The 12,287-nt window shown below is 44.4% G+C and overlaps 1 protein-coding gene across 1 annotated transcript; it reads left to right on the plus strand.

The window, feature by feature from the left end:
* Positions 1-7,700: 7,700 nt before the first annotated feature.
* LSM5 (LSM5 homolog, U6 small nuclear RNA and mRNA degradation associated) lies at positions 7,701-11,415 on the plus strand. Its single transcript, XM_066354205.1, has 5 exons — positions 7,701-7,793; positions 9,259-9,354; positions 9,980-10,007; positions 10,745-10,817; positions 11,177-11,415. Exons 1-5 carry the CDS (start codon positions 7,748-7,750, stop codon positions 11,207-11,209), a joined length of 276 nt encoding a protein of 91 aa, XP_066210302.1. The 5' UTR covers positions 7,701-7,747; the 3' UTR covers positions 11,210-11,415.
* The last annotated feature ends 872 nt before the right edge of the window (positions 11,416-12,287 follow it).

Genomic DNA, 12,287 nt, shown 5'->3' on the forward strand with positions numbered 1-12,287 from the left:
TTCGGCTGCTTCCGGGCTGTCACCTGATGCGGCGGCCGGGGGCGGGGCCTCGGGATAGGGGCGGGGCCCGAAGAGATGGACTATAGGAGGGGCGGGGCGGGACCCAGCGGTGACTTCCTTCACACCTGTCCCCTGCTCTGCTGTCCACCCGTTCCTTCCCCCTACCTCTCTTCTTCCTCCTTCAAATCATCTCCCCTTCCCTCCTCTTATCCTCAGCTTTATTTTATTTTTTTTTAAATGTCTTTTACATCCTTTTCTTGAACTCTGGCTTAGCGTCTCTATGCCCTTTATTTTTTTCTACGGCTTTGCCCCTTAAATATTAGATGACAAGGAGGCACGTTGATGCAACTCTGTGTACTCAATATTTAAATGCGTGCCCTGCGTTTCCTTTTGCCTCGTTCTATATTTTTATTTTTCTTCTGTAAACATTGTCATAGGAAGTTGGATCCGTGAAGCACAACATCCTTGACCATAAAGGAAGTTTACAGGGAGACCTATAAAATGATTATTCTAGTCCTATTTTTTAAAACATTATTTTCATTCTATCTTTTTTTCTGGGTTTAGTACTCCTGTCGGCACAAAACATATGGGATTTTTGCCGCCAGGGTTTTTAATTTCCTTGCTGTTGTACTATTTGTTTCTTTTAAAGCACTGAATCTCATCCTATGTCGATTAAAGGGAATAATGGACCTACTAGCAGATATAACAAGTCCTATCCAGAGCAGTGTGGGGGTAAACCAAAGGGTAGGTGCCTGCTTCAAGTAGAATTCGAGATTGTTACAGTAATTAGCTGTGTAATTATTGTTTACATTATAGTCGCACACCTTAACTTTAGCAGTTGATACTTTTCACTCTTGGCCTTGACATTTAAGAATCTTCATTCTTTTTAATTTTATGTATTGATAGATTTTAGAGAGAGAGAGAGAGGAAGGGTGAGAGAAAGAAAAAAACATCGATTTGTTGTTTCACTTATTAATGCATTTATTGGTTGATTCCTGTCTTGGCATATCTGGACTCTGATTTAACCAACCGAGGTACGGGGCCAGGATGGGAATCTGTAAGTTTAGCCCAGAAAAACAGTAGGCGTCCCATAATCAAGTTTAGTTTCTATGATTCAGTAGAACTGTTTTGATGCTTTAAAAATACCATAGAAAAATTTCAAGATGTTGCTATCATTTTTTTTTTCTATAAAATTCTTGCTGCTGGCTCAGAACTGTGCGAAACTGTAGTAGATTATTCCCTGTATGCAGAATAAGTTACTGCTCTCTCCCATCTGACTTGATATTTTCCGCAATTGGAATAGCTGAAATTAAAGTCTAATGGAACATCTTTTTAAAAAGATGTATGGCTAGGATATTTTAGAACTCTATGTCGGCAGTGAGTGCCAGCTGTTTAATTCATTATACAGGGGACCCAGTAATGGCTTTATAAAAATCTGTGTCATTTTGCATCTTAGGGCTTTCAACTAAGATTAAATCATTCATTCATAACTATTCTATTGCTTAGATGTTTAAAAACTATGTCATTTAATATATGCTATAAACAAGATACATTACAGGGGAAATTGGGAGAGAAAGTAAGCAAAGGAATGACCAGAACTCTTTCCATCTCTAAATATACAGGCTGGCCCATTTCATAGTTTAGAATAACAAATTTTACATTAATTTTTTTTTTTACAGGGACAGAGATAGAGAGTCAGAGAGAGGGATAGATAGGGACAGACAGACAGGAACGGAGAGAGATGAGAAGCATCAATCATCAGTTTTTTGTTGCGATACCTTAGTTGTTCATTGATTGCTTTCTCATATGTGCCTTGACAGCGGGCCTTCAGCAGACCGAGTAAGCCCTTGCTCAAGCCAGCGACCTTGGGTCCAAGCTGGTGAGCTTTTTACTCAAGCCGGATGAACCTGCGCTCAAGCTGGCACCTTGGTGTCTCGAACCTGGGTTCTCGGCATCCCAGTCTGATGCTCTATCCACTGCGCCACCGCCTGGTCAGGCTGCATTAATTTTTTATTAATTGTATTAATACAATAAGTTCATTAACGAGATGTCATTAAGGAAACAACAGGAATTTCTCCTCTTATAGAAAGTGCCAGAAAGAGGTATCAAGATTGGAAATAACAGCCTAACCAGGCAGTGGCGCAGTGGATAGAGTGTTGGACTGGGATGCTGAGGACCCAGGTTGGAGATCCCGAGGTCACCATCTTGAGCGCGGGCTCATCTGGTTTGACCAGGGCTCACCAGCTTAGGCCCAAGGTCGCTTGGCTTGATCAAGGGATTACTCAGTCTGCTGTAGCCCCACAGTCAAGGCACATATGAGAAGGCAGTCAATGAACAACTAAGGTGTCGCAATGAAAAACTAATGATTGATGCTTCTCGTCTCTCTCTGTGTCTGTCTGTCTGTCCCTATCTCTCTCTCTCTCTCTGTAAAAAAAAAAAAAAGATTGGAAATAACAATTTGAGATAATGGAATACTTTCTGAACATTATTTGAAAAGAAACTTTTGCTTGTTTATTTATGATATTTATCTTCAGGGAAGAAGTTGGAAATGCTTTCCTGAAAACACAATACATTGAAGAGCCCTTTCTAGTCACATACATTTTTAGGATGGATATAAATTCTACTTGATGACTGCTCTGTAAGAGCTAAAAACAAACCTTGGAGACACTGAGTTAGGACATGTTTTCAGGTTTGTTAAAAATGAACTCTGGGAGCATCTAAGATCTTGCTCTGAAAAAGAGAAAGAGAATAAAAGAACTCTCTATCAGGAATTAGCCTGTTGTTTCTTTTTGTATCTTGCTTCAGGAAACAACATGATAAAATAAAATCACCCCTTCCTGCAATCTCCATTAACTCTACTGTATAAATTAACTCTTATCTCCTTTTTTTCAGATTATAGTAGTCCCCCATTATCTTCAGGGGAGAGTTCCAACACCCCCAATGGATGCCTGAAACCTCTGATAGTATTGAACCCTATGTGTAATGTGTATTTTTCTTTTCTTTTTTTTTTTCTTTGCATTTCTCTGAAGCTGGAAACGGGGAGAGACAGACAGACTCCCGCATGCACCCGACCGGGATCCACCCGGCACGCCCACCAGGGGCGATGCTCTGCCCACCAGGGGGCGATGCTCTGTCCCTCCTGGGCATCGCTCTGCCGCGACCAGAGCCACTCTAGCGCCTGGGGCAGAGGCCAAGGAGCCATCCCCAGCGCCCGGCCATCTTTGCTCCAATGGAGCCCCGGCTGCGGGAGGGGAAGAGAGAGACAGAGAGGAAGGAGGGGGGGGGGTGGAGAAGCAGATGGGCGCTTCTCCTATGTGCCCCGGCCGGGAATCGAACCCTGGTCCCCCGCACGCCCGGCCGACGCTCTACCGCTGAGCCAACCAGCCAGGGCCTTTCTTTCCTTATTGAGAACTCTCACCTTTTCACGTAAAGGAAGCACTCTGCAGCTTCTCTCTGGCATATCTGAATTGCCAGCATCCCTACCCTTGTGCTTTGGGGTGGGTATTAAGTGAATATACAGGGTTATGTGAGCACTGAGATACAATAGACAATCTGATTACCAAGAAGGCTACTAAGTGACTAATGGGGGGTGGGGGGAGTATGTACAGCCTAGAGTCCTGGGCAAAGGGAAGAATCACTTCTGGAGCAGATGAGAGGGAAGATCAGATTTCATCATGCTACCCAGAGCAGCAGCGTGCACCTTCAAAGTTATGAGTTGTTTATTTCTGGAATTTTCCATTTGATATTTTCAGACCATGATTGCCCAGGTATAACTGAAACCACAGAAAGCAAACAGCAGATAAGTAAGTACCGCTGTAGAAAGAGAATTTATTTATTCTTCATCAACGGTATTGAAAATTGCTAATGGTCATTTTACTACTGTGACAGAAAACAACGAGTTCTGACAGCATGTTTTTCTGAATTTTAAACTCTATCAAGTGACAATGACTTAAATTTGGTCTCTGCTCTCATTATGGTATGGTGAAAATATAACAGGAATAAAGATAGAAAAGAAAAACCGGGAAAAATGAAGGGTTTCACAAACAAAGTTGACATTACTTTGTCTTTTGAATCTCATGAAAATCTAGGAGTCTATTGATGGCTTTGACTGAAATAACAAGAATCAATTTAATGAATATTCATTAGACCGTAAAGTACACCTAGAAGTGTGTGTAGTAAGTAGTGCATTAAAAAAAAAAGGGGGGGGGGGCTGACCAGGCAGTGGCGCAGTGGATAGAGCATCAGACTGGGATGCGGAAGGACCCAGGTTCAAGACCCTGAGGTCGCCAGCTTGAGCGCGGGCTCAACTGGCTTGAGAAAAAAGAAAAGCTCACCAGCTTGGACCCAAGGTCCCTGGCTCAAGCAAGGGGTAACTCGGTTTGCTGAAGGCCCGCGGTCAAGGCACATATGAGAAAGCAATCAATGAACAACTAAGGTGTCACAATGAAAAACTGATGATTGATGCTTCTCATCTCTCTCTGTTCTGCCTTTCTATCCCTCTCTCTGACTCTCTCTCTCTCTGTCCCTGTAAAAAAAAAAAAGAAAAGAAAAGAAAAAGAAAAGGAATTGCTACCTTCGTGTGGCTTCTGTTTTTTTCCAATGGCCAAATTGAGACTTACAAAGGTTGAGTAACTTGCCCAAGGCCAAATAACTAGAAGGAATTGTGGCAGAGAGAAGAACCAAAGATTTGAACCAAAGTAATTTAACTTCAGAACCAATGGATTTAGTCACCAGATTGCTTCCCAAAACTCTTGACGTTGAGGAACTCACAGTTTTTTGTGGGGGTGGTACCCCCTTCAATAGATAATTACAAGAGAAATCATTGAGAGCATGTTGAGAGCTATTAAGATTGTTGCAGGATAATGAAGAGCCCAGCAAGCCTGCAAGTCCGAGAAGCTTCCCAGAGTCGTATTTGAGCAGGGCCCGGAGGGATGAACAGGATTTCTCAGAGCTTTGGGGCAGAGCATCCTCAGTGCAATATCCTAAATTCACTAGGGACTGGAATGACTGAGGGGGACATTTGGGAAGGGAAGGGTTTAATGCCAAACTTAGAGGAAGTATGTTAAGATATAAAGTGCAGCAAGAGATGTGTGGAGGTGGGCACATGCCAGCTGCACACGGTCTTCTTTCTACTTGGAATGCTCCTTCTGCCCCTTTTCTGCCTCTCCAGTTCTTAGTCATCCTCCATGACTAGACTTCTGTCAACTCCTCCGAAGCTTCCCAAGCAATCTATGTGGCCAGTGGTCAAATTAAACCTCTCTGAGAATGAGGAACTTCAACTTAACACCTGTCTCAAAGGCACATAGTAGTTCCCTGGACCATAGTAAATGCTTAATATTGATGAAATGCAAAAAAAAAAAAAAAAAAAGCTATTATTTGTCTTGGGATATCGAAGGTGGATGAATCCTATGGACTTTGAATTCAAGGGCCCTTTTGTAAAAACTTCTGAACCTCCTCACTGACATTTCCCTCATACTGTTGTAAGGTACCAAAAAGCTGCAAAATTAATATTGATATTCTGGGAGGAAAAGTCAGGCTTTCCTGTCCTGTCCTTCCTATGGGGAAGGGAGGGAGGAGAATGTAGCAGTTTCTAGCTTGCAAGAACAATGGGTCATTTAGTTTTAAATCTAAAATAAAGGTTAACGAGAAACTCTTTCTCTTTCTTTTTTAAAATTTTATTTATTTATTTATTTGGTATTTTTCTGAAGCTGGAAACGGAGAGAGACAGTCAGACAGACTCCCACATGCGCCCGACCGGGATCCACCTGGCACGCCCACCAGGGGGCGATGCTCTGCCCCTCCGGGGCGTTGCTCTGCCGCGACCAGAGCCACTCTAGCGCCTGGGGCAGAGGCCAAGCGCCCGGGCCATCTTTGCTCCAATGGCTGCGGGAGGGGAAGAGAGAGACAGAGAGGAAGGGGGGGGGTGGAGAAGCAAATGGGCGCTTCTCCTATGTGCCCTGGCCGGGAATCGAACCCGGGTCCCCTGCACGCCAGGCCAACGCTCTACCACTGAGCCAACCGGCCAGGGCCTCTTTCTCTTTCAATAGGAGACAGAATTTACATACCACCTTGCATTGATTGTAGTTCCTCCCCTTCCTGGAATCTTGAGAGTAAAATACCTCTAGGCTAGTGAGGGAAGATGAACCCTGAAAAGATCTGTAAACATCTTTAATTGTGTTACCTTAAAAATCTTAATGTTTCTGTGTAGCCCCTAAACAAATGTCAGCTTGTGCCATAATGTCATGCTCTCCCCAGCCTGTGTGTGATCAAGGGTATATAAGCAGCCCCTGAACTATTTTGGGGGACTGCACGATTTGGGTCTGCTGCCCCGTGTCAGCCATATGCGGCTGGCATATTTAATAAATCTCCTCCTGTAATAAAACTCTTCAAAATTCAGCTGGACTGGGTGTCTCTACGTAAACCCGATGAAGTGAGGTACGGTGCCTTTCAGAATCTGGGGTGCGGTACTTTTAGAACAATACCCACTTCTTTAGAAATCTTGAAGCTAAAAGATTTTGCTTTATATATTAAATGTCATGTGCCTTGTACATGTTTGTTAGTTGTCTTTCTCCCCCATACACCCTTTAGCTCTTACAAGGGCAGAAGACCTTGTAGTGTCTGTTCTGTACGCTGTTTTATACTCAACAAAACGCCGGACAAGTAGTGTGCAACTAAGACATATTTGTTCAATGAATAAATGATGGGTGCTTTACAACCATTTGTTGTATAAATGAATAATATTTTTCTGGCCCCTCTTGTTTAGACTCTAGCTTAAAGTTCCTAGGATAGGCCCTGGCCGGTTGGCTCAGTGGTGGAGTGTCGGCCTGGCTTGCGGGAGTCCCGGGTTCGATTCCCAAACCAGGGCACACAGGAGAAGCGCCCATCTGCTTCTCCACCCCTCCCCCTCTCCTTCCTCTCTGTCTCTCTCTTCCCCTCCCGCAGCCAAGGCTCTATTGGAGCAAAGTTGGCCCGGGCGCTGAGGATGGCTCTGTGGCCATGCCTCAGGCGCAGAATGGCTCTGATTGCAGCAGAGCCATGGGCAGAGCATTGCTCCCTGGTGGGCATGCCGGGTGGATCCCGGTCGGGCGCATGCGGGAGTCTGTCTGACTGCCTCCCCGTTTTCAACTTAAGAAAAATACAAAAAAAAAAAAAAAAAAGAAAGTTCCTAGGATATATGTGTGTATATATAAGATCGACTAAGGCAAATTACTTTCTATTCAAAACAGAAGTGCAAAAGCATTGAGCGATGACGTTAACATAGAGTGCCATCTGGTGGTTGCCCGTTAGACAAAGCGTTTTAAAAAAAGTGAATATAAATAAAAATCTTTAAAAAACAATACTCGATACAAGGTAAAGAACCATGAGTTAGACACAGTAGAAAAACATTTTAATCCACACCCTAAAAATGTTTAAGTTTACAAAGAATGCTGGCTGACCGTGGGTTTTCTTCATGAAACTTCAATGAATTTATTCACGAGGTAGGATATTTTAAACGTCTCTCATAAACTTAGAGGGGAGAATGGGTTACCCGTCAAGATCGCAGAATGCCCAGTATACAAAAACACTTCCCGGGATCTGACTGTCCGGGAAAGAAGGGACCCAGCGCGATCCTCGTGCAGTGGCCCGGTCGCACGCTCGGCCTTCGATTGGTCGAGCCTGTCCCGGCTGCGGTGGGAAAAAGCGGAAGCGCGCTCTTTCAAACTCGCCGTCCGGACGTCGCTGGAAGCAGACCACTTCCGGTATCGCCATGGCGGCAAACGCTACCACCAACCCGTCGCAGCTGCTGCCCCTAGGTAATGTTGGAAACGGGGGCCCAGGGCCTGGGGGCCAAGTGTTGGGAAACTGCACCGGACCAACTGCTCCCCCCACCCCGCGGCGTCTCTCTGGGCTCCAGGTCTGCGGTCCCAGGCCGCCCCCGTCTCCAGCGTGCGTGCTAGGCGTCCTTTAGGCAGGGGCTGGCGACCCCCGGAACTCAGGCGTCCCCGAGCTGGGCCGCACTGCGCGCATGCGTCGCCAGCCTCTGAGCAGCCCACCCTTCAGCCCGGCGTCTAAGCCCCCCGGAGTGGACCCTGCCGCGTAGCTGGCCGGTTACCGAGAGAAGGAATCGGCGGGGTCCGAAAGGAGCCTTACAAGGGGCATCTGGAAACGAGCTCTGTCACTCATTCATTCCACAAGCGGTTTTGAGCTCACGCGCGCCACCCCGTGGCTGGGCGCGATCCGACAACTTGAAATCACGGCCCTTGCCTTCCAGTAGCGCGCAAACCAGCGGAGGAGACGGGACACTGGACAAGTAGACGTCGTAACGGGCAGCGCGGAGCCGGCCGAAGAGGTGTCCTGGCCGCTGTCGGAGGGCAGAGGGGGAGGGGGCAAGAGGGAATCTCGGATGCGGACATTTCCGCCTCTCGCCCTGACACTTTGTAGCTGCAGAGTGATTGAGTTACTGGATTGGGGCTGTGATTGACGTTTTTTCCTTTGTCTGAAAAGCTTTTTAAAAAAGTTTTGTTTTTAAATGACATACTCTTTGGGAATACCCTGCAGATGCCAGGCACTGCCCACTGGGGACACAGTGATAACAAAACACAACCAGTTTCTGCTCTTGCGGGGAGCCGAGAGCCTAGAGGGGGTTTCATATTGTTAACTAAACAATCTAATGTAAAACCACAAGCGTGATAAATTGCAGCGTAGGAAAGGTGAATGAGGCCCTGGCCGGTTGGCTCAGTGGTAGAGCATCGGCCTGGCGTGCGGAAGTCCCGGGTTCAATTCCCGGCCAGGGCACACAGGAGAAGCGCCCATCTGCTTCTCCACCCCTCCCCCTCTCCTTCCTCTCTGTCTCTCTCTGTCTCTCTCTTCCCCTCCTGCAGCGGAGGCTCCATTGGAGCAAAAAGATGGCCCAGGCGCTGGGGATGGCTCCTTGGCCTCTGCCCCAGGCGACAGAGCAACGCCCCCTGGTGGGCGTGCCGGGTGGATCCCGGTAGGGCGCATGAGGGAGTCTGTCTCCCCGTTTCCAGCTTCAGAAAAATACAAAAAAACAGAAAAAAAAAAGGAAAGGTGAATGGAGAGCAGGGAAGACTTTTCCTGTTCATGTAGTGATTGAAGAGAGATATGTGGTAATAAATCTAAAGTGTCTGAATGAATACTTTTCCTTGCTTACCTTTCACCATCTGCAAGTAATAAGCGCGAATAGGCAGGTAAATGTTTGTTGAAGTAATGAACTGCTAAAATAATCTTTTCCCCTCTCCCTTTAAAAAAAACATACAGAGCTTGTGGACAAGTGCATCGGATCAAGAATTCACATCGTGATGAAGAGTGATAAGGAAATTGTTGGCACACTTCTAGGGTTTGATGACTTTGTCAGTATCCTTCTAAAAGGTGGTGGTGGTATGGGTATTTCTTCAGTGTTTAAGAAGGGAAGTTAAGAACTATAGACAGTTTACTTAACTGCTAATTATAATAAAATCGAGGTATTCTCAGGAAGTATTTTATTTTATTTTTTTTTTCACAGAGACAGTCAGAGAGAGGGACAGATAGGGACAGACAGCCAGGAACAAAGAGAGATGAGAAGCATCAATCATCAGTTTTTCGTTGCAACACCTTAGTTGTTCATTGATTGCTTTCTCATATGTGCCTTGACCGTGGGACTTCAGCAGACCGAGTAACCCCTTGCTCAAGCCAGCGACCTTGGGTCCAAGCTGATGAGCTTTGCTCAAGCCAGATGAGCCCGTGCTCAAACTGGCAACCTCAAGGTCTCGAACCTGGGTCCTCCTCATCCCAGGTCGACGCTCTATCCACTGCACCACCGACTGGTCAGGCCTCAGGAAGTATTTTAAGTGAATGTGTAACTAAAAGAGGATCATGTTCCTACCAATCACAAGCCTTTTGAATTCGAGCCATGGTGTTAAGTGTTAAAATTGCAACTGAAGAAAGGCAGAAAACCGGAGTAACAGCCTGATAAATTTATTTTCTTAACACCAAATTTCAGATATGGTACTGGAAGATGTCACTGAGTTGTGAGTAGTGTTAAAAATTAAGGAATTGTGGGGTGGGGTGGGAATCTCTTTTTAACTTAAGGCAGTTTTAGTACTGTTGTCATTAAAATGATGTATGAGAAAACATCTGTTGGAATTACCTTAAGAGTAGACATTTTATTAACTGACATTCTGCTAGTAAAATTGGATCTGAGGGTTATTACCTTAATGCAGTATTACCATATTGCTAGGAAATTAGTGGAGACAAAATTTTAAGGTAAAAGATACTAAAAACAGGGCTCAAGTCAAATTAAGGAATTGATAGTAAGAGCATTTAGTGCTCTTAAGTAAATTAATTGCGCTGTAATTCGTGTGTAAGATAAAATGTAAGTGGCGGGTCAGTTATAAAGGTTGCAGCCAGTATCTCTGCTTCCAGAATCGGATTGATTGCAGCCTGGTTTAATGGGTAGGAATCAGTAGTAAGTCACAGTAAAACCGTTGAGGATACTAAATGTTTTACTTCATACTTGATCTCCGTGGCAAGTTTCAGCTACTTTTATAAAGATCAGCCCTATTAGCTGTGGGTCTTAGGCTAGTCAGTCCCCTCTGTTTCCTTTGGGAGAGAAGGTGCATCACCCAGTGGATAACTTTTGTCTCTGAAAACTCGGGATATAATTGTCGACCTCATTTATGTCCAGTGCTAACCTTTTCAGGGATCAGAGTGTTGGCTTTGATTGTCTCTGTTTATCTTGACTTTTTTTTTTAACGTATTCATTTAGTGAAATCACACCAGAAGGAAGAAGGATTACTAAATTAGACCAGATTTTGCTAAATGGAAATAATATAACAATGGTAAGGCACTAAAGTTGTTTTATGTTGGTGCTAGAACATTTTTGTGGGAAGGATTACAGAACCAACCTGTGGTGCTTTAGATGGGAGGGGGTGCTTTGGGGGCGGGGCTCGGAAGCTGAGCGATTGAAGATTCCATTTGGCCGGAAGGTAAATTTGCTTGTACTTCCTAATCTTTTATTTTGCTAAGGATTATTGTAGAGACACTAGCTCTGAGTTAGTTGATGGCAGAGTTGTGATGGATGCTGGAGAAAGTGGGAGGAGCAGAGAAGCGGGAGGGGCCTTGGTCAATGAGCAGCGTCCAGCAGGCACTCTTAGGTGATGTGGCGGGGGGTGTCACTAAACTTGCTCCTCCTCTGCAGCTGGTTCCTGGAGGAGAAGGACCTGAAGTATGACCGGGTTCCCCTGACTTACGCCAGATTCTGCTTTGTCTTAACAATGACAACAAAATACTTTTTTTTTAAAAGATTCTCTGAAGTTTCCCATTAAAGGGGAATGTTTTGAAGAGGCATTGTAAATGCTGTTTTTAAGTTAATCGTGCTTATCTTGGAAAAAATTAACAGCTTGTTTTTTGGAGACTAAAATAAAGGTCTGTTTAGTTAATTGTCATTTTATTTATTATACTGTAACAGCCATTGGAACAAGGTTTGTTGCTATTTTGTCAATTGCTCTCTTGCTATCTTATGTCTGTTTGCTTCCTTGTTTACATGACCACTTGATTTTTTAAAATTGTTGCAAACAAAATGATGAACTTTGATTTATAACAGGCGCATTTAAGAAAACCTGAAATGATTCCATTCATTTCAAACTGTGATGCTTTGAAATTAGGGTTTTCTACTGAACTCAAATTCTTAATTCTTATTAAAAACAAACAAGGAAAAATAAACTGGCAATATATGTATGTTGTAGAAATGCGATGAATAAAAAGGGAAATATTCACTATGCTTTGCTGTCTATTTTCTTAAACTTTCTTGGAATACGTTTTATATTTACCAAAATTTGTTCACCCTGATTACACTGTTCTGTAGCCTCCATTTAAAACTTTTTTTTTTTTTTTTTTGTGACAGAGAGAGAAACAGACAGGAAGGGAGAGAGATGAGAAGCATCAGTTCCTCCTTGCGGCACCTTAGTTGTTCATTGACTGCTTTTTCATATGTGCCTTGACCGTGGGGCTATAGCAGACTGAGTAACCCCTTGTTCGAGCCAGCAACCTTGGGTCCAAGCTGGTGAGCTTTGCTCAAACCAGATGAGCCTGCGCTCAAGCAGGCGACCTCGGGGTCTCGAACCTGGGTCTTCTATGTCCCAGTCTGATGCTCTATCCACTGTGCCACCGCCCGGTCAGGCCATTTAAGACTTTTTAAAAATTTAAATGGTGAATATTTTCCCATGTCAGATATTTATTTCAGCAATACTAATACTAATACGTGCACATTAGTTCATTAAATGGACTTAGCATAATTTATTTAGTCTATT

Source organism: Saccopteryx leptura, chromosome 12 (genome assembly GCF_036850995.1).
Source record: "Saccopteryx leptura isolate mSacLep1 chromosome 12, mSacLep1_pri_phased_curated, whole genome shotgun sequence".
NCBI lineage: Eukaryota > Metazoa > Chordata > Mammalia > Chiroptera > Emballonuridae > Saccopteryx > Saccopteryx leptura.

Bases quoted from the DNA above. Each gene is read 5' to 3' on its own strand.
- LSM5 (XM_066354205.1), top strand. From the start codon at position 7,748: ATGGCGGCAAACGCTACCACCAACCCGTCGCAGCTGCTGCCCCTAG. The intron at 7,794-9,258 runs GTAATGTTGGAA...AAAAACATACAG, and splicing joins GTCGCAGCTGCTGCCCCTAG to AGCTTGTGGACAAGTGCATC. The intron at 9,355-9,979 runs GTATCCTTCTAA...ACCAAATTTCAG, and splicing joins AGGGTTTGATGACTTTGTCA to ATATGGTACTGGAAGATGTC.